The sequence below is a fragment of the Channa argus genome, chromosome 20 (assembly GCF_033026475.1).
Source record: "Channa argus isolate prfri chromosome 20, Channa argus male v1.0, whole genome shotgun sequence".
In the NCBI taxonomy this organism is placed as follows: domain Eukaryota; kingdom Metazoa; phylum Chordata; class Actinopteri; order Anabantiformes; family Channidae; genus Channa; species Channa argus.
In genome coordinates this window covers 8,691,737-8,716,525 of record NC_090216.1, presented here as the reverse complement: position 1 = coordinate 8,716,525, position 24,789 = coordinate 8,691,737, and the positions used below count along the sequence as shown (strand labels likewise).

The following is a 24,789-nucleotide window of genomic DNA, read 5'->3' as shown; positions in this document are numbered from 1 at the left end:
AAGGAAGACAAATGCTTAAGTTTTGCGACAGCAAACAGGAACAGCATACAGGAACAGCATACTTCGCTGTTGTGGGATGAAGGTGGATGCATTAAGCTCTGACATAAGACAAAGCACAAAGTCCTGAGAACTGCTGGAAGCAGAATTTGGCTGGTGAAGGTCTCTGGACATTCTTTCTCTCCAGAGTGGAGTGTGTGAATTCAGCATTTTGATCCCAGAGTGTAATCGAGCGTCTCCTTGTCTGGAGAACCGCTGAGGGATTGAAGCACGATCAATCACCCCTCTCTGGATTGTCCGGGTGTCCTACATGTGGCTGAGTCCCAAGCTGCTCGCTGGTTGGAACAATGAAGAAAGAAGTGGTAAAAAGTCTTCAGAACATTTATGACATGCTTGTGTATAAGGCAAGTTGATGGTTTTCTGATCACACCAATGCATAATGACTTTCATGTCGGGGATTATTTATTTTCGTGCACGTCTACCCTAAAAAAATATTTTGTTTATTATAGAAGCTGTTAATGGATTCAAACCAGCACATTCAGACCAGAGATGTTTTTTCTTTACTCAATGGGAAATAACATACAACCTAATAATTTAAAGCAACAATGTCCTCAGTTGGTTCAACCTTTGTGGTACACTTGAACAACCATGCCAACAGAATAATTAATATGTTTTGACCCCCTCCTACGCTGGTCAAAGAAAGGCCCAAAGGCCAAAAGTGTTGTTGGCCTGTTTAGCATAAAATGAATGCATTAATACCCCGAGACTCAATTATTTTGCAAATAGTTTGTTTGACACTGCAGGTTACGAGAGGCTACCGACTTTCAAGACCTTTAGCTAGAGGAAGTGCTGGTTTTAGTATCAATTATGAATATCAATATAACATAGATTACTTGAAATTATGTTTCATTGAGAAGATTTTTTTTAAATGTCTGTGATAACTTTAAACAAAAAGAATTCATGTTGTATGCAAATTTATGAATCATGTACTTAGTGTCTGGGTATTTTTGCATTGTATTGTCTTCATATTACTGGTTTTATTCGAGTAAAACTAATAATTCAATCACACTACAGCTCAAGTGGCTGAAGCCTTCCACCTACCACATGGCTCAGCATTACCATTGCTATGATTGGGGTTCATTCCCACCTTTTTTCCTTTCTACACAACTCTTCACTCTTGCCTGGTAGATCCAGACGATTCTCTTTGCCCATAATCCCCATGCTGACTCTTTCCCCTTTCTCTCACCTGATTAGAATTTCTGCCGTGGCCTCTGGGATTGGACGATTTCAACATATTTTATTTAACTGCTTTTGTAAGCCCTAATATTCAGCAGCTGTGATCTATGGCTGAATTACAATTTTCAGGGTCAAGGAGGGACTTGGCTGAGGAAAAGGGGTGGGTACAACTGCTGTGCTGGTGGGGGAGTGTGTGTATATGTGTGTGTGTGTGTGTTTGGGGGTGATGGAAAAAGGAAAAAACAGAGAAAAGGGGAAGGAAGAATCTCACGAGTTGTCTTTAAAAATGAATGAGAAAATGGGTAATCCCAGAGTCACAGCATGAAAAGAGGGAAAATCAATATGGCCTCTCAGTTCACTGGGGCCCTCACAAGTCCTTGAGATGAACAAAAAGTTGTGCATTTTGTTGCCACATCTATATGTCTCAATAGAGAGGAGTGTGTGTGTGTGTGTGTGTGTGTGTGTGTACAGTAAGCTTGTCTGTTTTAGAAGATGTTCTGTAGCTTTGTGTTTGCAAGGCTGCATGTGCAGGCAAGAGGTTGTGTACAAGCTGTTTCCGGGAAACTTTGGTTCATGATTCAGAGGGAGGGATGTGAGTAACTGGGACTCGTGGAGAATATCAAGCTTGTTCCAACTTCTACACTAATCAAAAGACAATAATTTCAAGAGAAACAAGTGAAGGCAACCCAGAATTCTGTCATCTACTTTGTGTGGTGAATGCGTTACTAGTTTCCAAGAAGCAGAGCGAAATGAAAAAACAAAAATGGTTCGGTAACCTTTGGAGTCATGATTTAATTGACGATAAACATCAGCCTGAAACAGGCCCCCTCACAAGAATCTAATTCTACTTCCTGGCCTAGGCCAATTAAAATGGTTGGTGAGCTCTGGGACTTGCTTTTCTGCCCCTTTTCCCCAAGACAAGACAAACACACAAAGCTGTCTCCTTCTTATCTATTACACTTCCTCCCACCATGTCTAAGAGATGACGTTGCTTCAGAGAAAACAAGTGCACACCCTCTCCATCTATCCATCCGTCCATCTATCCATCCATCCATCCCCCAGTCCTGTCCTCTGTGCCGTCATGCTAAGCGATGCCCCCCCTCCTCCCCACTTCATTAGCGAGCTCTTCAGTAGCCTGTCATGGTGGATGTGCTCCATCAAAGCTGATCGACTCTCCGTTTTTCCAGAAAGATGTCGTGGGTTATCACCGCGTGCTCAGATCTCTGGCTACGGGAGGAGCGTGACTGGCAGGCCGTCTTTTGAAGACAGTGATTCTCCCAGTTGGAAATTTAGAATCGTGTCTGCTTAGACACCATATGCAAAGTAAATTACTGTACAGAGGTGAGTCTGACTAAACCCTCCCTTCTCTCTGAAAGTCCGAACCACGGAGTGCCTCCCAGGTAACTTGCCCTCCTGTAGGTTCATTCTCACTTTTCTCTTTGTGTGTCTCTTTCCATCACCCACTTTTAAAATGTACACCAAATGAGGAAAAACTACAGCGAAAATGGTCAGAACTCACTCCCTTTGCGTGTGTCATTCCAAGCGTCTATTACCAAAGAAATACACTCATCACACTCCAAAAATTCATAAATGACTATCTCCAACATCAACTTGCCAACTATCTATAGTCACTTGCATAGGGTTAGTCAGCATGGAATTTAATTGAAAGGGCAAAGGCACAACAATCCTTGCAAATAAAGAAATTAATATAAAAAAGCCTCAAACAGTAAAAACAGCTCCTTTTTCTCCAGCTCCCCATTATCATGCAAATGACCCTGCTGGTTACAACTGTATGTCTTTGTAGTGGTAAAGTGTTAATTTCAGTTCAAAGGCTGTGCCAGTATTCTACAGGGAGAGAGATGGAAGGTAAGATGGAGGTAGAGATGGAGGGGAGCGGAGGGGGGGAGCTGCGTAGTTTAGCCTGGCTGAGCATAGCTGTGCCCCCAGCCCTTTGTGTTTCTACTGTCTGCATTGTGAAGCCGTATTAGTGTCTTTAAAATCAAACAGGAGGCAGACTTAAAAGATGGCAGCTCCAGGTGTTACCTCGCTAGTTGTTCCCGAGGACTCAGCCAGGCCACTAACCCAAGTTGCTCGTTCACCTACAGCTCATGGCGAGTGAGAAAGGCAATGCAAGTTATGACACAGCATCTTTGTTGCGGAGATGCAAAACTGCTTTAATGACAGATGTTGCGCCTCATGGACATGGACAGATTTCTCAAAAGTAATCTTTATGGGCAGATCTGAGTCTATTTGGATTAATTTAGGGGAACAACATGTATTGAAGAGCACGGTTGACAGGGAAAAAAAAGGTCATTGCAGATGAACACAAACAGATACTTGTGTGGACAGACACCAAGTACTCCATCTCAGCCACAGGGCGACACATCCGTTAAGCATACGCAAACACCCATTCATGTATGCATGACTGCAACAAATAATAGGGGGCATTGTCATTTCTTTGTGAGCACAAACACTATTAAAATGCTCGACAGCACTGACTGAGGCAAAAGAAAAGATAAAGGACTGAGGAGAGAAAGAAAGCCATTCTGCTAGGGCCGGTGGCGTGTACAAATGGAGAACATGGCTCCTCTTCTAACAGTCGCACACTAGAATGTGTGTGTGTGTGCTTTTTAATGGAGGGGCATCCACCATACGTGCAACAGTGCATGCACACTTTTGTGTGCATGCTGAATCAAACAGCAGAGGATTCATTGTAGTTCTCAAACAGTGCCATTGTGGGTTTTTCCACAGGGAGCTGGTATTGGTGGTGGCGGTGGGGCTGGCAGCATCATGGACACTCCTGGAGATTTAGTGCACACCCTCCCATCGTCATCCCACCACTGGAGTTCTTTATCCCGTTTAAGACCCGCCCTTCACCAGGGGGACAGATTTCAAATGTTTGTCACAATCCCTTATTGTCTTCAATGGCTGACAAACATCAGGCTTTTTGTAATGGTGGTGTATCACAGAGGTTTCTCGTTGTGGAACCCTCCTTTTTTTTTAACTTTCATGTGAACCTCTTAGAAATAACCAGAGGGAACAGGAATCATTGCTGAGCTGGGCACAGGAGATGTCAGCGAGACAATCTGATACAAACTGGCGTTGTAATAGCAGATTCCTTTGGAAAACCATCGCTATATGATCACTCGTGCCATCATTACTGCATCAAGCGAGACACACAACAGGGCGAGCATCTAAATGTTATTTCAATAGAATAGTTTCAGCTCTCACAGGACGGCCAGGCTGAGGACGTGGCTGGTGTAGAAAATGAACAGGGACACCCAAAGACTCGATCCATTCACTGGCAAACAGGAAAAGGCAGGGAGAGCTTCAAAATCACTTTTCAGACATCAAATAATTAATTGCTCTCTCCTTTTGCTTTCCTTCCCCCCAGTGTTTCTCTCCTGGTGTCTGTATGGAAGACAGAGCTCCAGTCACTTAAGGAGGGTTAACACCCGTCTAAATTAAATATTAAAAGGTGTCTGTACCTGCTGCTATTGTTGCCCCTTGGAATAAGATATAACCTATTTTTGACAAGTTTTCATCCTCTGCCTCTGCTGTGAGACGCTTGTCGAAAGCCAAATCAGCGAGTGGGGAGAGTGGTAGCGGGGCGTGGGGGCACTGATGAATAATCTAGTTCATATTCCAATGACACCCGCCGCTCAGAGGGAGAGAAAGAAAGGCAAGAGAAGAGGGGAGATGGGCAGGTGGGCGGGAAAAAAAAAAAAAAAAAGAGAGCTGGACAGGATGGGGAAGATAAAAGCTGGGGGGGAGTGAGGGATGAGCAAAAGAGAAAAATGAAGAAAGAGAGGAAAAAAGAGAGAAGAGGCAGATGATAGCTGACGTCTGCCAAGGTATCATATGACAGTGCTCCTGTTTAAATTATAAAACAGGATGCAGGCTCTAAACAAATCGTTATCTCTCCACCTCCGTGCATTCTGCCTTCCTTCTGCCCCTCCCTCCCTTTCCCCGCTTTTAAAAACTTGTTTTAATGCCATTTCTTAATGAACATAATAGCTCAGCGCTAATAATGAAAAGAAAATAAAAACATCTAAAAACGCAGAGGGGCCCCTGAGTTGTCGCCGGCGCTCAATTATTTCCTTGTCAAGTGGGTCTGTTTTTAATGAGGCCCTGTGGGACTGACGTCTGTCAGTCAGCCCTGACTTTTTGACACCATTACAACTTCAAATAGAAGCCGCCGCCACGCTGCCTTCCACCGCTCACTCGCTAGCTACTGCTTCGCTCATCTGACAGGCTGGGAGGAAGGGGGGGAAGGGAGGGAGGGAAGGGAGGACAGGGAGGAGGAGACAAGGTGGCAGGGGAAGTAAAGAAAAAGGGCCAAAAAGAGGGATGAGAAGGGAGAGAAGGAGGGATTGGAAGAGAAGAAGAGAAGAGGGCATATCGGCACATAGGTAGGCTGCACATACAGGGACACACACACAGTGCACTGGATAAAAAAACAATCACTGAGGGTCACTGCCAGATGAGGTTTGTCAAACGGCCAGGGATTCCACCCCCCATTCACCTCTATGCTTCCTAGTTGACTTCCTTCCGTCTCCCTCCTTTTTTCTTCTTTCCCTTTTTCATTATTCCTCGACTTTAATGATAACTCTTGGTGAGTTGGCCCCGCGTGGGATGGTCGGAGGCACACTATTTTGTTGGCCATTAATTTGAGGCTTTGAAGCAGACGGCGGCACTGCGGCTGGTGAGGGCCTGTGAAATGTGGTCGGTATGGGGTGTGTGCGGGGGGACCCCATCAGCACCCGACACCCCCGCATCTTCGAAAATGAAGACCATGGCCCTGAAACAGAATAGCAAATGTCCTCGCCAGGAAGCGCCACACCAGGCACAGGAGACATGTACACACTCCAGCGCTCCACTCCTGTGTGTGTGTGTTTGTGTGTGTGTGTGTGTGTGTGTGTGTGTGTGTGTGTGTGTGTGTGTGTGTGTGTGTGTGTGTGCGCGTGTTTCAGATATACGCACCAAATATGCTCTTACATTTAGATTTTCCAAGACCCCCTGAAGAATGACTTTCCCCTTAAGAACAGAATAGCAGTAAACTCATCCACACATATTTCAAACACCTGCAAATGTATCACATCATCAGTCGGCGTACAGATAAACACAGAAACAAGAACTGCTTCACAATCTTTAGAACTTGACAAGAAAAATATAGAACAAGAAGTACAAGTTCTAAAACGAGTTAAACGCATTCATAGGAACAGAAAAAAGATAAAACCCTTAAGACACAAAACTAAACTCAAAATTTATACATTTCAATTCGACCTGGTGTGTAGTTTAGATTTAGTCTAATCAAAAAAACAAAAAGGAGCAGAAAAGCTAATCCCAAATAGCCTTCAATGTCATAGTATATACAGTTCTATCACAGAAACTTCAATTGAAAACCCATTAATGCATTTATAAATAAATAGAAACAGAATCATTTGTACTGGAGAGAAACACAATACATGATGTAATTTCAATGTTAATACATATAGTGTGATCATTTTACACAATGACAGTTACATGAAAAAGTCCATAGGAATGAGGTGGGGAAATCTGTGTGCGGGAGTCGCAGTGGAATTGTTCCAAATGTGGTTATATCTGAGGAAACCTTTCTCTGTATTGCATGTGCCAAGCTGTGCGACAGTGTTACAGGTGTATTAAAAACATAATAAAAGTGTAGATTTTGTTTCACTTTTCTCCATCCTCTGTTCATATATCCAATTCTGAATACAATTGCTGAAAATAAACAGTTTCTTCTTGATAAAAATAGATGTATCCTTCACCTTGATTGACTGAACTGACCTCGACCTATCATGTGCATCCTATTTTCAAGGCAGCGCCACTCGTCTATTTTAGGCTCTGCTGAGCTTTTTAAAGGAGTGTGAACAGCATATCTTATCTGAAGGCACTGTTCTCTGTGCTGTGTAAGGGCTACATGAAGAACAGCTGAATCATTTAGTTACCATAACTCATAGATCTTACAGTATGTGTGTTCTAATAACTCAGACAGTAAGTACCCCCATATCCATCGATGTCACTCACGCACGTGTGAACATTTATATATCAATCTTCTACTTTTGTCTCTCAGGCATGCGAGCACACAACCTGAAAAAAACTTGACCCATCTTCATCACAGGAAAAAATAAATAAAAAAAAGAAGAAGAAAAAAATCTGCTTTGAATAACAAAAAAAAAATAAAAAAATAAAAAAATCCCCTGGCCTCGATCACCTGGGAACAGAGTGGGCTGCAAAACCACACTGAGGACGATACCACAAAAAATAGTAACTCTTGTAGTACAAAAACATCCCTCTCTACTCTTTTTGTGGAGATATAAGAGAGAGCCTGACAGAAAGGACAAAGTTGAAGAAGAGAAAAGATAAAAAAAAAGAAAAAAGGGTGCAAAGTGGAGAAAAAGCAGCAGAGAAAGAAAGAAAGGCAAGCAAACAGGAAAGCAGAAAAGAGATGGAAAAAAGCTCCCTGTCAGGCTTTGGAAACAGTGATTCATGGGGACCATTTGTCCTAATTACAGCAGAACAACGCTTTTGTCGCTATTAATCATGCATGTGTGTGTGTATTTGTATTTGTGCCGGGGGGGTGTATGGGGGGGACGTGTGTGTGTGTGCGTGTGTATGTGTAGAGGTGAGATCAGTGGCCCCGCAGATTGAAATAGATGGCCAGGATGATGGTGAGAAGAATGATGGCTCCGAGGATGAAGACCAGGACACGATTCTGGATGATCCTGCAGACAGAGACAAAGAGACAGAGATCAGGAAGGCTTCACAAAAGTTATATTGTGTCTATAGGAAAAAGTGAAATGCGTAAAACAATCACGTGTTTATGTGCAGACTAAATGACCGGCCATCAACTGAATGCTTCTCGTGTTTAATAGCTACCATGAGGTCTGCATGCATGGTATTTACTAGTATACAATCACAGGCATGGGAGTGTAAAACTCATACACATAATATTTCCAGCTTTTGTGCAAAGATCCAGTTCAAAAATGTCTCACGAAAGGATTTCAGCCTTGCATACAGATTCCTAGGCTGAACTGACATATGCACACATATGAACATGCAATACACACACACACACACACACACACACACACACACACACACACACACACACACACACACACACACACAGTCACACACACAGTCACACACACACACACACACAGGCTCTAAAACTTTATTTGCACAATAAAGTGGAAAAAGTGGCTCAGTAGTTTCCTGGAGGTAATAAAAATCACTGAATTACTGATGGAATTTGCCATAAAACAACTCACTCTTTTGCACATTTAAATTTTCCCACTGTGACCTAAGTAAACTTGACAAGAGGGGGCTTTAAAGCAAAAATATAAAAACAAACAAAAAAAAACAAAAATAAAAAAACAGCTTGGAAAGGAGGGCTGAAGAGAGTGGGCGCTGGGGAGTTGCAGACTATCACGAGTGGGAGCAACTCATCTGGTGTGTGTGTCCCTGAAACTGTCCAGTATGTGTCCTTGCTCGTGCACCGTACTCCGACAGTCCACACACAAACTCCCGAACCCTCCGCTGCTCCTGACAAATGAGAGAATTATCACATTTGCTGACATGTGGAGAGGTGGGGGAGAGGCCGGGGAGGGGGGGGACACTGTCCACTTCTCTAAGCAGGAGATGAATAGCCCATGCTGTGGCCATTTATCACCGTGGAGGGGGGCTGGCTGGATGCTCAGTCACCCTGCTACCCTCTAAAGCCCAAGTCTGAATCCAACCCACCAGCCAAGCTCACAGCTTCCTCTAGTCCACAAGCTTGGACCTGCAGTTTCCTCCACTAGCCACTTAGTTTTAAGCCTGCAGCTACAGAATAGGGAGGACAAAAATATAACCTAGCATCATGTTGTTATGTATCACAAGAGTGATTTTAGGCTTGCAGTATGTCTTTGTATTTTTCCTTGTCTTTTTTTGTCTACTTTGCAAAAAGGACACATACAAAAAAAAGACACGTTTTTACCTACTGTTGTATATCACTTACAGTGGCTCTGAAAAACGGAAACCAATCTATTGTAACTTCTTTTCACGAACAAGACACTTTTCACTGACATACTGTAATGCTCTAACTAGACAGCACTTGAGAACTCATTACAGCTAGTGTTTCTAAGTAGCACTGCTTGATGAGTAGACACTTTATCCTTGAATAAATGCATACTTTATCATAACAGAGTTATGCTGTCTACAGCACAGTACAAGTAACAGTTATGGTATATGATTATACACCAGAACAAACAAAATAATAATAAAAATAAAACATACCATGCTACATGTGGTATACACCCACGTGTCTCTGTATGTAAGAGCTAAAGCAGTGTTAGTGTTGCTGTGACAGGCTCGTCTGATCCTGGTGTTTAGATGAGGCTGAAATGATTGGCTGAAGCCAGCTGGGAAGGAGATCCCACTGAAACACTAATCAGAGCATCTTTACCAAGGCTATGTCTACCCCTATTAATTGACATTCATTATTTAGAATGATTATTTATCCCAGCCAAATACCCAGAGGAGGTACTTGTGTGTGTATGTGTGGGTAAAATCCAAATCACTTTGTGTTGTTTGTTAATTTCTTCAGCTGGAGAAAAGAAAGGAGGGTGACTAGAGGCCTGGGGCTGGAAAAATGAACAGGAAGTTAGATTTAGACTCATGGATGAGTCGTGTGGGGGGAGGGGTCAATTCTATAAAAACTGCATTCATTAAAAGGAGTCTGATTTGGTTGCAAACAACGCTGAATAACTTCAAACACTTAGATGTTCAAAGCAGTAAGGAATATGACAGTGTCGCAATTTTAATAAACGCTTTCTCAGGGGACATACATTTTAAAAAATACTTATTTTGACCTAAACGAATTCTCTGTACATCAATCCAACAAAACATGTCTTGAAGTGTAATGTAAATCTTATTTGTGGAAATGCGAACATTTAAACAGAACTTTGATGCTAATTTAGTACTGCCTAGTCAAAAAAACATTAAGCTGCTGAAGCAACTAATATCTGCAAAATAAATTAAGTTTAAATACAACTTTGCCAGAGCTCAAACTCTTGGTTATATCTTTCACTTCACCAGCTGAGTGAGTTAATTTACTGTGAGCAACACAGAGACAATACTAGGCAAGTAAGCACAAAGTACTTTTTATGAAAAACAGACGAACAATTAAGTTATTTTGCTTATTATTCATTTAATCTTGCACATTTGGTCACTTCAAAACAATTTGTGTCTATAAAGGAAAACAGCAGCTGAGGACAGATCATTTTCATAATCTTCTGGATGCTGTCGCTACATTCTGTCACTTGTAGATTTAATCTACAGATTTGTATGCTGCTGTATCTAACAAGGCACTTTGCCCTGAGCGAAAAACTCACATGAGCTTCTAGATTAAAAGTAATTTTAGTTTCAGTTTTAAATCCCTTCCGGCAACAGAAGCAGTACCCCGCGAATGTGAAACACCTTGCCCTATCCCAACCACTCCCCTAAGAAAAGAAATGAAAAATCCCTAAAATTGGGAGGTAGAAGAGTGAAGTACATGGTTTTCCTCTGCCGTATGGTTGATCCTGTCCTGACACGTGGCCAGACAGAACAGAACTTATCAAACCGGATCCATCCTCCAGCTTTGACACTTGACATAGAGGTGGGGAGTGATAGGTGTATGTGTGTGTATTTGTGTGTGTGTGTGTGTGTGTGTGTGTGTGTGTGTGTGTGTGTGTGTGTGGAGCGAAGGGTTTGGGAATGTGTGAGTGATGAACACAGCGCATGTACAAGGGTGCAGAGGTACATGGTGACCCACATACACACAATCGTACACACACTGAGTTTGAGAAGTCTTACCTTTACCCCGCTTCCTACTAAGATCCTAAAGTATTTTCTGTCTTATGCCCCCCTCACCCTGACTCCCCTCCGACTACTGGGAAAAAACTCTCACATAAAGACAGTTACAGTAAGTGAAACGCCAGCCAATAACAGCATAATAATAGCATACAATACTGGCCATTCTATTGGCTCCTGATGTTCCTTCTTCGCAGGCAGCCAGTCAGCTAACACCTTACTAGACTGAAATTCACCGATATACAGCACTAATGTTAGAGAGACAGACAGAGAGGGAGAGTCGAAATGATGAGTGCAAAGAAGAGCAAAAAGGTAAAGCAAGCAGGAAGGACAGAAATGGACAATAAAGAAGCTGAGAGAGAAAAATAAGAAAGAAAGAGAGTAGAGAGACAGAAAAAGAGGCGGGAGAAAAACACAGGAAGAGTGAGGAAAGACAGACAGAGACAGAGAGGAAAAGGGAGAAAGAGAAGTCCGTTTACCCGAGGAAGCAGAGCTGGAGGAGAGGCTCCTCGGAGACAGATGAAAATAATGAGGACTTTTCTGTCAGGAAAGATTTACAAAATCGTACCAGTGTTATTAAAATTTAAAATCTCCCATTTTTTTTCTTTTTCTCCCTTCCCATCCTCTTCCCCCCTCCCCTCTATTCCTTTCCCTGTATTTTCCCCTTTTCTTCCAGCAGCACAGCCTTATTATCAGCTCTAATGAGCACCGGGATACACCTCAGCTGTGTGTATATGTGTATGTGTGCGTATAGGGGTGCACATTGGGGTCCAGACCCTAGTGTCAGCTCCATCAGCGTCAGATTCCCCAGTCCCTTCAATGACACACACGTGTGTATGTGGTCACACAGATATACACTGACACACAGCTTTTGATGGCTTTCAGATGTGGCTGGACACACACACACACACACACACACACACACACACACACACACACACACACACACACACACACACACACACACACACACACACACACACACACACCTCTCAGATAGACAGATAACGCCCCCTACCAAAACAAAAACAGTCTCACTCAGACAGAAATAAGCTGATAGGCCCAGCCTACCTAAACACACACATACACACACACACACGGTCTCCACTAAGAACAAACTTAGCTGCAGAGTTGCATCTCTCAGGCCCTCCTCTATCCCTCCTCTTTCCACTAGTAGACCAATAAAATAAAAATCAATGGCTGTCTGAGCCATTCTGGCTCTCCTCCCTCCAAACCCTGGGAATATATGGGAGAGGAGGTGTGGGATGGGGGGGAAGAAGGGAGGGATAGATCAATGTGCTCACAAATGGTTTGAGTGATGGACATGGAGGTGGAACGCTGGTGGGGGTAAGTCCTAACTAATGCATCGACTTGTTATCACAAACTAATACAAATAAATGTTTTATTCTGGAAGCACATACACACACTGCTATTTGTCAGGGTGTGCACACACACCCCTGCCACATAAACACACGACAAATCAAAAGGTGAAGATTGGCCCCAGATCAATCCGGTGTGAGTGAGGAAACGGGAGAAATGTGCAGTGTTTCAATCAAGTGAACAGAATGAGGAAGGATCATCCAGAACAACTTGACTTCTGTGTTTCATCATATATCAAATATTTATATATCTGATTTCACCATGTATGTTCTAGCTATTGTCCCCAAGAGGGTGTTTAACATAAACACACGCACACACACTTTTCTCTTTAAATTTTCCTAAACCATTTACATTAATAAAGCAAACTTACTGTAACTGACTAATAAAGCTTTAATCTACAACCTCCAATTCCAAAAAAAGTTATGTAAAAGGATATGTAAAATCTAAATAAAAACAGAATGCAATGATTTGCAAACCATATTTTATCCACTATAGAACATAAACAACATATCAGATATTGAAACTGAGAAATGTTACCGCTTTATGGAAAATATTAGCTCATTTGAATTTGATGGTAGAAACACATCTCAAAAAAGTTGGAAGAGGGGCAACAAAAGGCTGGAAATGTAATTGCTGCAAATCAAAAATAAATGGAGGAGAATTTGACTAATTTGGGTAATTGGCAACAGGTCAGTAACATGACTTACAATGAAAGGAGCATTTCAGAGAGGCAGAGCCTATCTGTGCACAATGGACAAGGCCGAAGGTCAAAACTGGATTTGCGTGATCTATAGGACCTCAGCAGCCTGCAAAACAGGCATGATTCTCTACTGGACATCACTGCATGGGCTCAGGAACACTTCCAGAATTCACTGTCTGTGAACACGGTTCGCTGATGTAATTTGCAAATGTAAATTAAAGTTGTATCATGCAAAGAAGAAGCCAAATGTGAACACGATCCAGAAATGCTGTCGTGTTCTCTGGGCCAAAGCTCAATTGATGAGATTTGCAAATCATTGCGTTCGGTTTTTATTTAAGTTTACAAATCCTCCAAACGTTTTTGGAATTGGGGTTGTACTATTTTTAAACAAACAAACATGAATTATGTTGTGATTTTACAATGATTATGATGATTGCATAACCTTTAAACTATTTTATTGTTTATTGTTTTCACAAATATGAATCAAATGAATGAATTAGAGACTTTTTTTTTTTAAATCTAGAAATATAACAAATTTAGTATTATTTTTTGTTGAGATTATCGATTCCCAAAAGTGTCAGAGACCTTTTGTTGACCTGTATTGACAAAAATAATTTTTTTCAACTGAGAAAACGGACATAAAAAATGGACAGTTTTCTATTTGGAGGATGTGGTTTGAGCAAAGCATTTCATGTCAGCCTGATCCTCTCTCTCTCTCTCTCTCTCTCCCACTTTACTCTCTATATTTCTACCAACTTGATGCAGGAGAACAGCATCAGGGCTCTGCAAATTCATCCATTTTTTATTTTTCGACTAACAACCCTAGCCAGCAGCACCCTAGACCAAGACCCAGTCCTCTCCTGGAAAAGTGTTTCGTGGAGGAAGGAAGAGAGGGCAGAGAAAGACAGAGAAAGAGGAGCAGAGAGGAGGGATGGAGTGAGAGAGGTAAAAAAAAGTAGAAATTTCAGTGTGGGAGGAGAGGGCATATATGAGAGATAAAAAGAAGGATGGAGAGAGGAAAGAAGATGGAGAAGGGAAATGGAGAGGAGCTGGTGGAGGAGAAAGAGAAAGAGTGAAGATATTGCAAATGAATCTGGAATATTTAAGAACTTTTCTTGCCTGCAGCAATTTCAGGTAGCTGGTGCAGCTTCTCCTCATCCCAGTGTGATGTACAGGTGGCTTTTTGTGCTCCATACATACACAGATAATTCCCCTGCCTGGTTACCTGCCTGAACCCTCGCCCTCCTCTGTCTTCCCTCTCTTCTGCTATCCTCCTCCGTGTCCTCTTTTTGTCCCTTTGCTCATACATTCAGCCAGTTCATTCTGTTGTTTTTTGTTTCACTCATCTTTTCTACTCCTGCTTCTTCTTTTCTCACTTTTGCTGTAGGGGTGTGCTGACATGAAACCGTTTTGGCCCTATTTTTGCCCTATGTTTTTGTCCCCTCACTGGTATATAGACACATGTCGACAGTCAACTGTCAGTGTGCACAAAGCAGCACCACCTTATTCATGGCTTCTGTAATAACCATCAGTTCCTGTATACTATTATTGATTTTAATTCTTAGAAGAAGAATCACTATTGTCACAATGGGTAAAAAAGTAAAAATAATTAAATACTCTGACTTGTACCTGCAATAGGGAGGAAATACTGCCATTGCACCAAGTCACAAATTGTAGAGCAGAGAACAGGGTTGTTATACTGTTAAACACAGCATGTTTGTACATGCATAGATAATTGCACATAAACTGATACTGTTACTCTGTATTGGACAATATTGCAGTTTTGCAATAGTAGTGATTTGGTACTTGATATTAAACTCATAGAAGGCCCAAGCATAAAGGCAGTAGGATTTTATTATGTGAGCCCAGCAAGATTGTGATGAAGTTCCTTTTTCAACCCTACTATGATCACTTTCAGGTTTGCCTGGGATGGAAAGTTAATTAGATTTGTGATTAAAAATGTTTTTGGTTTGGTTTGGTGCCCACAGTGCATTTGGATTTTGATTATGAAGAAATAGATATATAACTAACACCTTCTTTATTCAACCACACCATGGTTTGGGGATTAGTAGAATATCCTTATATCCTGATAACTTACATTCCTCACCATTTTTCGTTACTGCTTAGATTTCCCAAAACACAAAATCCCCCTTGTATACATGTTGCGAGGGCCAGGGGCCAGCTGTAGATCCGATTACTGGCCATGGTGAAAAAGGGCGTAACATTAGCCACTAGAGCTGTAGGCCTCCAAAACCATGATGTCCATAAATTTTTATTGTTTGTTCAGTATTGAAATCTCATTAAAGCACATAAATCATTTGTACACACTTCTACTCATTTTCACAAGAGAAAGAAACGGAAAGGAAAAGGAACAAAAAAGACGTGGGATGGGATGGTTAGCTAGCATAGGACACCTGAGGAGAGGGTTAAAGGAATCAGCAAACTTTGTTTGCCACAAATTAGTAAAAATGGGGAGGGGGGAAAATGTATTTAGTATCATATCTTTGGCATGTAATTATTGATCAGCTTTTACTTAACAGAAAGTTTTGTTGTTAATATTGTCACTTGTTTCATGGATATTCTTTGTTTGACTTTGTGTCAAGGAAGCACAGTAATACAGCCACCAAACACCAATTCCACTGTTGTTTAATTTAAGCTACTGTCTTAATGCTTACTAATGAAACATTTGGGAAATATAAAAACGGTCTCAATTGAAACGTTTTTCCAGAGATTTAAAAGTAATCTAATGTTATGTTAATTGGGAAAAGACAGTACATCTATTTCCTCACTGTGTTTTAACCCTTGTAGTTCTTTCAAAGTTTTTATCAATGCACTAGAAAACTGAAACATGTCCTAACAGCAACATCTCTTAAAAGGTTTGTACTCACAAGCAAAACCATTCATCAGACAAATGCTTTGAACTCTTTGGGTCTAAGAAGGCGACGTCTGTTTAGGATTCCACGACAAAGAAGCAATGAGGATATTAGTGTTTATGTCTGAGTTACTTTTTTTTATTAACTGCAAGGAAGCTCCTCCGTGTGGTGTTTGTTTGCCATTTCAAATCAACTCTCCAAATATTTGCTTCAAGTCCCGTGTGGTATTCATTTTGCATCCTGTGTGTCTCCAGATACAGATGATGTTTCGATATTGCCCACCAGCATGCACACAAACACATCTACGCATAGAACATACAACACATTACAAAAACACATAAGGTGACCCTTTACTTACACAAATGTACCAAGAGCACGCTGGCCAATTCATAAACTATGTTTTGCCTGCAAACTCTACTAAACATGTAGATGCATAAAACATTTCCTATACACGATTATTACTTTTTATGTCAAAGTTTGAATCTCTGTCCATCTCTTTGCCTGAAATGTCTCTGTATAAAAGAAGGTAAATGGCTGATAAGACACAAAATGTAAGTGACTTCAAAAGACTACTCAAAAATATACACTGTAATATGCTCTTTTTTGTGAATGTTTTAACCCTCTTCATAAACTAAATCTCTTTTGGACTGATGACAAAAATCTGCAAACAAGCAAGTGTAACTGAGTGGTTCACATTATACACACAGTTTAATCTTTGCAATAACAACAATGTTTAAGGGCATAATGTGGGTACTACAGTACTTTAGGAGATAAGTTTTGCTGTAAGGGAAAGTACTGCAACACATTCCACTGCAAAAGCAGTGAAAAGGAATAAAGCAGATGACTTATTCATATGAAGTTGTTCACTTAAATTCCATCTGCCACAGATGACGTATTCAGAACAGGAGTAAGTCTGATTATAAAGGAAGCACTGAAAACTTTTACACGTTCGCATCGCGAATATAAAGATCACATTTGGACAAAATGCAGACTAACCAAGGTTGAATTTGAAGTTGGGGCCACAGATGGGCAAGAGATTAAGACACTTCTTGAACTTAACGTGGTGACCATCAGGCCACTTTTGGCCTTTGCTCTGTCCTGCAGATACTGTCTGAATGGTCCAAGTCAGCCAAGGTTCACAGTGTCAAACTATACACGCAAGTGTGTAAGAGATTGCGTAAGACACATTTTGCACATATCTGCATCAAGTGGGTGTTGAGTGAACATGTGAAAACTACAAGAGCGTGTCTGGCAATCTGGTGTGAAATAACACATAAAGATTATATGAAACATCAAGTCCACCTTGTTTGGACATGCAGGAGCAGATCACTTCATCTAGTAGGTAAGCAGAGCAGGAAGAAGGTTATAGAGAGTAGGAGAAAGGAAAAACAGAGGCTTATAATGTCATCCCACAACCCCCCATTTGACACTACAAGGGAGACTTTAGTCAGTCTAAATAATCCATGCTGCTCCATTAAATTTGCAGACTAGCTACCCTAGTCCCTGTGTCTAACCTGAGAGAGGCTGAGGGAAACAGGGAGGGATTGAACTAAGAGAGATGTGAAGGGGAAGTTAGATAATGGTTTAGAATAAACCTGTGGTTTTCATGGAAGGAATCCCCAATTTAACCAGCCAGACTTCAATGTTCAGAGTGGAGAAAAGGCATAGTTTATGAAAAATGACAAACAGAAAAAGGAAATGACGTGTAGTGCAAGTTCAAGGGTCTAGCACAACCCTTTGACTGACACTGATTAGCTCATGATTGCCTGCCTCACGACCCAATGTCCCCCCTTTCCCCAAACCATGAAAAGCAACCACTAGTGGTGTGAGAGACAGCAAGTGTGACAGGGATTGTTTCAGTAACAGTGTTATTGACTTGTTGCTCTAGCTACATTTGCTTAGTGCTCAGGAGGCCCAATCAATAGACTGTGGGCTCTGAAGCCCTGCTAATCAGGGCCTGCAGCCATGCAGGGTCAGCCTTGTGCAAAAACAAAAAGAAAAAAGAAGGATGAGTATGTGAAGAGGCAAGAAAATGGGAAAAGATAGAGGGCAACCGAAAGAGAAGAAGAACTTTGAGGTCCAGCTATGACAGCCTAAGTTAATCGACTAAGAATTTATTTTTTTTCCTTCCACCGCTGGAGGTAAACTTGTGTGGCAATCTCTCGCTCTTCCTCAGCAGCAGTGTGGGCGTCAGGCACCATGAGAGATGCAGATTGCTGCTTTACCTCTGCTTTCTGTGAACCGCAGTTCAAAAGTCAGGGGGCATCTGAGCTGCTTTGGGACTTTTGCAAATGCAAGAGCCAATCCATATTTGCAGAACCAAGCTTTGGGATCTCAGGAGGATCCATAGTGCATGACACAGATACAGAAGGAGGGGGTTAATCTGAAGCATGTTAACATGATTATTCAGAAGGGAATTTAAAAGGTAAGCCTTTTTATAAAACAGTGCCAAATATGCTTAATGACACAACGATGTGCTAGGTGTTGTAGGTGTAGACATCAAAAGATACAATTTGCATAGCCTAAAATCAGAGATAAAGCACATGTGGACACAAATATCCTTTTTTTTGTTTGTTGCCAAGCTGATCTACCAGGTCACAATGGTCATAATGCTGTAGCCTCACATTGTGCACATCACAAGCCCACTATAGAATGCTATGGGAAATTCAATGGGAACTGTCCATCAAATATTAATGATCTAGTGTAGAGACGTAGGTTTTCTGACTGTTTTTCCCCTGGTATCTATGGTCACTGCCGCTGTAAGAGACTCCCACAAGAAAAGAGCCAAAGAGGAAAGGAGAGGGTAGAAAAAGAAAAAAGGGCAAAAAGGGTCAAGAAAAGGTTTTAAGGCTGTATGGGTGTTCAACAATTTCTTTTGAGGGGCCTGGTTAGCTTCACTGCAAGCTGGGTCTTGATACACAGGTCCCAAAGGTGTAAACAAAAACGTGTACACTGTTTGTGTCATTGTTTTTTTTTCCCTTTTCCCACTTCTTTCTGTTGTGTTGTCAGCTGGTGAGGTGGGATTCTTATGCCAAGTGACACAGTGAAAAGGAAAGGTGGTTTTCACTGACATTGGGCTTTCAGTTACCCCCTTTCAGAATACAGAAACCACCTGTTTTAACTAACAGGATTAAACTGATAGGTGCTTTGTAAAAGGAAACAGCTATAAAGTATGTGCAAAATACTAACTTTATATAAAGTAAATCAGCAACACTTTTCTCAGGGAATAGAAAAGCCCTTGTGGCTAAGGGAGTGGGAGGTCATTTTAGAGAATGCAAATCAAACAGCGCAAGGGGGAAAAAAAAGAGAGGGAAACCACAGAACAAGGACCGAAACAAACACTTTCATGCAAAGACTCAAACCCTTATAAAAAACACACTATGATGGAAATATTGAAACTGCTCATCAATGGAGCCCTGTTCTCTGTCTTTGCTACAACCCCTGCAAAAGCCCCCTAAAATACCAACACCCACCATCACGGTATAAGTGGAAGTGCAGGGTCAGCAGCATCCCCTCTGGCCTTGCTGACCAACAGATATTCTAATAATCACCTTCCTTCTGTGCTGACAGGCCTGGAACCAATGGATCCCTAGGCCTGCCTTCGCCCTCCGTCTCCACTTATACTAGGGGCTTTACGAAGCGGCGCTGCTTCGATACATTAAAACTGCTGCCCCATGATCAAACAAGCAAATACCTCCCGGGTCAGCATAGGGCTACCCCACGTCAGTTAACAATGCAGCATTTAAACATCAGTCGTATGCAAAGCGGCCGGTACACAAGGGAGGAGATGGGCGGCAGGAGAAAGCAGAGAAGCAAGGCCTGGACTGGAGAGATAATGAGCACAGCAGCACGCAGTAGAACATCAGCAGCTATTTACCGCTACCGTGTAAGCTCCTACACAGCTTTATGATGAAAATATAAGATGTGAGGCACTATCAACATCATAATAAGGATGAGCTAATGGTTGAGCACAAATTTGTGTTGGTCAAAATGCAGACTCAGTAATAATGTATGAGATTGTGGTTTACACTAAAATATTTCCATTTGTTCTGTAAATCACAACCTAGTTACAAAGCCTGTATCATCCACCCATTCTGACAAAATTACTTCAGAAATTACTCCAATTTCTGGCAGAAAATTAATTTACCTTCATAATAAATACTGGAAAGGTTTTTAAAATGTAACCTTTAATTATTTCAGGCAGGGAACAATAATGAACAGACTAGCTGATGAATATTTTCACATACTTTAAGAAAACTTTTGACAGCACTGTTTGTCTACACAGTGGTTAGAGGTTGAAAGCCCTGACATAAAACATATACTGTATGCTAAGGTCATATATACAGCTCACAGACCAATATCTCTAAATGTGTGCACAGACAACAATCATCCCAATGAGAGCCGAAGGTCTACAGAACCATGCATGTATCTTGTTGTAGGGAGAAAGAAAAAAAGTGTTTTTGTTCCGTTTCTGCTATTTTCTTTTTAAACAACAGAGCACATTTTATTGCGAAGAACCCTTTAATATCGAAGCTTATGGTTGAAGAGGTGAAACATTTATTTTTTTCTGTCTTATTTCTCTCTCCCTCTGCCTACTGCTTGGTTAACCAACTGACCTGCTGTCAAAGGAGCCTTTGTGAGTGCGCTTTGGCGGAAGGCCAATCAGATCCTCCGGCTTGTCTGTCTTAGAGAGGAAAATGGCGCCCCTGGTATGCCATCAGTAGCAGAAATGTGCAGACATTCTGACTGCAGAGGCAGGCTTGGCTTGCTGTATCCCTTGCAAAACTATGCTGGAGGAATTACCTGTTTGGCCCATGGCCAGAGGGACTCGTTCAGCAAGGGCCAGTGGTTATTCTTTTTGTATTTATTCACTTACACCTTGTGCACGAGCACTTTCAAAAACTCCTTAACATGCACCTTCACAGGTTCTGACAACAGTCTCCTTTAAACTACACAGGGTTCATGGGATAAAGGCCTAATCAAGGGTTAGCAAAGAGCGGTTATATGACAAAAAGTGTCCTATCGCAGAGCAAACCTACATAGAATCAATTACCAAAGAAGGGGTTAAATTATATCACTTTTTTTTACTAGAGTAAAGAAAGGTTTCAGACCCATGTCAATCATCCAATGCCTTTCTCAACTCTTAACACTTCTTGAATGCCTGTATTTTGGCAACAATTAGAATCCCACTGCACAATTAATTGTGCATATTCAAAATTTATGGTCACATTATATGTGACACACCAAGTGTTAAAACCCTACCTAAATGCAAAGAAATACCAAAAAATATGCCAGGGGTATATCGGAGTTAGAGTTTGAGAATTCCAAAATGCCAAAAACAAATCAAACCGTGAAATGAAGACAAACACTACAAAACAAGAATACAAGTTCTGACAAAACCTTGGGTTACACTAAACAAAGATCATAACTTGCTCACTGTGCAATCCCTGTTCATTCCCACTGAATAAAACCTGCCAGAGACAAACAAAACTGCTCAACAAAGTGCCACTTGTGACACATCATCCGAGGAAGCAAGTGTTTAGGCTTCTGCTTCAGAAACAAACTTCTGACAGTGGGAGATGATGAAACAAAGCAGATCTAAAATTATTCTCACACTCCTCAGAACCTGCTAAACCTGCTTGAGCCTGGAGCATGCCCCTCACCCTTCTCCTAAGAGAAAGGGAGAAGGAAAGCAAAGAAAGGGCCACGGAAACTAGAGAAGATGATAGAAATGGATTGCTGAGTGATGAAGGAATGCTACACCATTTGATATTATTTAGAATTGTACTTTTCCACTAAGCGAACATCCTTCTATTGTTTATCTGGTTAAATGTAATGCAGGCAGTAGGCACAGTACACACAAATGAAAAATGTATCTGTCTTAAAAAAAAAATAAAAAATACAAACTCTCAAGCACTAACATACTTTACAATGACATTTGAAATGACACACGCAGGAGATTCTAAATCTCTACATGTTTAGACCCAAACAGAAACACCATTCTTGGCAGTGCTCACGTGTGTCTGCGAGCTTGCGGGCTGGAGTGAGGAGGATAGTCGAGACTTGCTCATTTCACACTGTGAGGTGAGCCAAGGAGCAGTAACAGTATCTAGCCATAAAACATAGAGGGAGTGGAATACAGGGGGAGCAGAGATGAATTTTAGCCCATGGTATAGTATAGTATAGTAAGTGTCAAACTGCCACCTAGACCCTAGACCCCCTCCCTCACTGCCTTTCTCACAGTTATTTATTATCATAACCTCTGTCTCTGTGGGAATGTCTGAGATTTTTGCATGGCTGCTCTCACCTGCCATTGTGCAGATGAAAACAAACTAATTTTTTTTTTTTAAAGAAAAAATATTTATTACTCTCCCATCTTAGAAACAAGAAGATAACAATTTAAAAGTCACGTTTCTTGGACGAGTTAGGGAAGGGCCACTTGACAAATAAATTTACCATATGGCTTGCTGGTTTGAAGGTGGCTGTCTTGATCTCTTCATAGTTCCCCTTCAGAATTTAACCCTTTCAGCACGAGAGAATTATCAAAGTCTCTATTTCTCAAGACAGGATCAGCAAATCAAACGGCACCGCTGTCGACAAAAAAATAAAAATAAAAAATCCTTATACCCATCTTCTCCTTCATTTAGGTTAAGTGCATGGACACAGCAGCCTACGCAAGAAGAGGCAGACCGACAGACCGACAGGAGGGAAAAAGAAGTTGGAGCTTAGGAAGGGTAAGGAGTGAGAGGCAGTTTTCAAATGAGGTTTAAAGTGTGGGAGTAAGGGAGAAAAGTGTTTAATATGTGGACAATCTTATCACTGACAGCAATTCCACATTTTTAACACAATGTTCTGTATCTAAAACAGGTAAACTAGGTAACTATGGTCATCAGATAGATCCACGGGACCTGTCAAGTGTTCCAGTTACTGTGCCATTCTGAATCTAAAGCGGATTTCATGGGTTATTCTATTCTCGTCTGCAGGCCAGAGTGGTGTGTAAAATGAGAGGGAATGCTATGTTTTGGGAAATCTAATTTGAGGCCTAAGTTTGTTTTCCTGGCCTTATTTTGCAACCAAGAGGCTGGCTCCAAAGTAGCACAACACTCTCTTTTCCCCTCGTTTCACAACAAAAATGTCACACACCAACATCCAACAAAAACCCTTATACTCATCTGAAGAAAGGACATTAGGCTGACACAGGCCTCTCTTGCTCCTCTTCTCTCCTTGGTCTTTCTCTCTCTTTCTCAGTTTCACCGCAGAATTAAACAGTTTATTGGAAGGTTATTCACCATGTCGCAAGAACATATGCACACAGACGTAGATACAGTCATATGAAAAAATACAAATTTAGCAGCTATCTTTTGGCAGCTAATTGCGACGTGATCCCTGTGGGAGGAGAGTGGGGTCCTCGGTCGATAATTAATCCTCGTTTGGAAAAGTAAATGACATTCATTAGTGGGGAATCGAGCCAAGTGCCATTATTTACATGGCAATAATCTGGATCGTGCCGGTGGTGCTCTTTTAATGTTACAGAAATAACTCTGGAACAGGGGACGAGTACAGTTGCTTTTCTTCCTTTTTTTCGTGTCTTAGCACCCAGGAACAATTAGGCCCAGGCGAACAGATGGGGACGCCTCTGAGTGAGAAAGCTCCTCTGAACGACTCTTCATCTCCTTCTTATCTCACTCCCTCATCCACACGCACACAGGCTGCTTGTGCATGCGCACACACAAAGATGAACACAAACACACACACGCAGCACAAATAAAGACAAATACAAAAAAATCAGATATGCACACAAAAATACACTTCAGAAATATACGTACACACACATTTGGGCACACAAGACAGCATACTGAGCTAACTTTTAACATTAACTGTCAAAAGATGAGCCTCTAACAAAAGGCTAAACTAGAACTTTGAAAATGTGGGCACATTGAACAGCTGAGCTGAAACAGTAGAAACACAAAGCTGGGCCTTATTGCAGATATTCCTAGAGGAAAGGATACGGGCTTACAACATTGATCAAAATCAAAGTTCTATGGCAAATGTCTGCTCTGTTCTGCCAAGATGTCTGCTTTTCTTAAAGTGCATATGATTTATCAATAAAGTCTACATTTTGAAGCTATAATTGAGAACTCTTCTTATTTCTGTATATACTTTATATATGAAAGCTGACACCATTTGTGCCACAACCCTGAGTATTTTCTACAATGGCAAGAGCATTTGCGCAGTGTACTGTTTAAAGGGAAAGCTACAAATGTAAAGATAAACCAAACCGATCATCAATACTACTGCAAACTGTAGGCTTGCATTTAAACATTTTTAAAAATGAGAGGAAGCATAGCAGAGAGAATCAGCTCATGCTCTTTGCGCACGAATGTATTGCAGTCTAATTATTCGCACTTTTCAAAATTACATCCACCCCCACCCCCTCACATTTATTTACTGTAGGTAATGTTAAGTCTTATCATTACAGCATGTTTAGTATACATTTAATATGGACCGCAGAGAGAGTAGTTGATTGCAAGAGGGGTTAACAAATAGGGATTCAAATAAAGAAAAGGTGCCCTAATTTTCAAATTGCAAAACCCAAAATGTCATTAAAATACATTTTTCCAACATTTGAAGTCATAAGAGGGCAAGATCGACAGCGATGGTGGACCTCAATGGTGGATAATATAAGGAACCTTTGAACCTGGTTAGGATGTTTTTACAAACATAGCAAATATAACTGCACAACAT

General features: G+C 41.3%; 1 protein-coding gene across 5 annotated transcripts in view; it reads right to left on the bottom strand.

Moving 5' to 3' along the window:
• Positions 1-6,369: 6,369 nt before the first annotated feature.
• Positions 6,370-24,789, bottom strand: part of vti1a (vesicle transport through interaction with t-SNAREs 1A) — a 111,177-nt gene continuing 92,757 nt past the window's right edge. For all 5 annotated transcript variants that reach the window (XM_067487327.1, XM_067487325.1, XM_067487329.1 and 2 more), the window contains one exon: positions 6,370-7,979. Coding sequence is in view for 3 of the 5 variants with exons in the window: in XM_067487325.1 (XP_067343426.1) it covers positions 7,886-7,979 (94 nt within the window). In the remaining 2 variants the exon portion in view is untranslated. The remainder of the gene's footprint in view (positions 7,980-24,789) is intronic.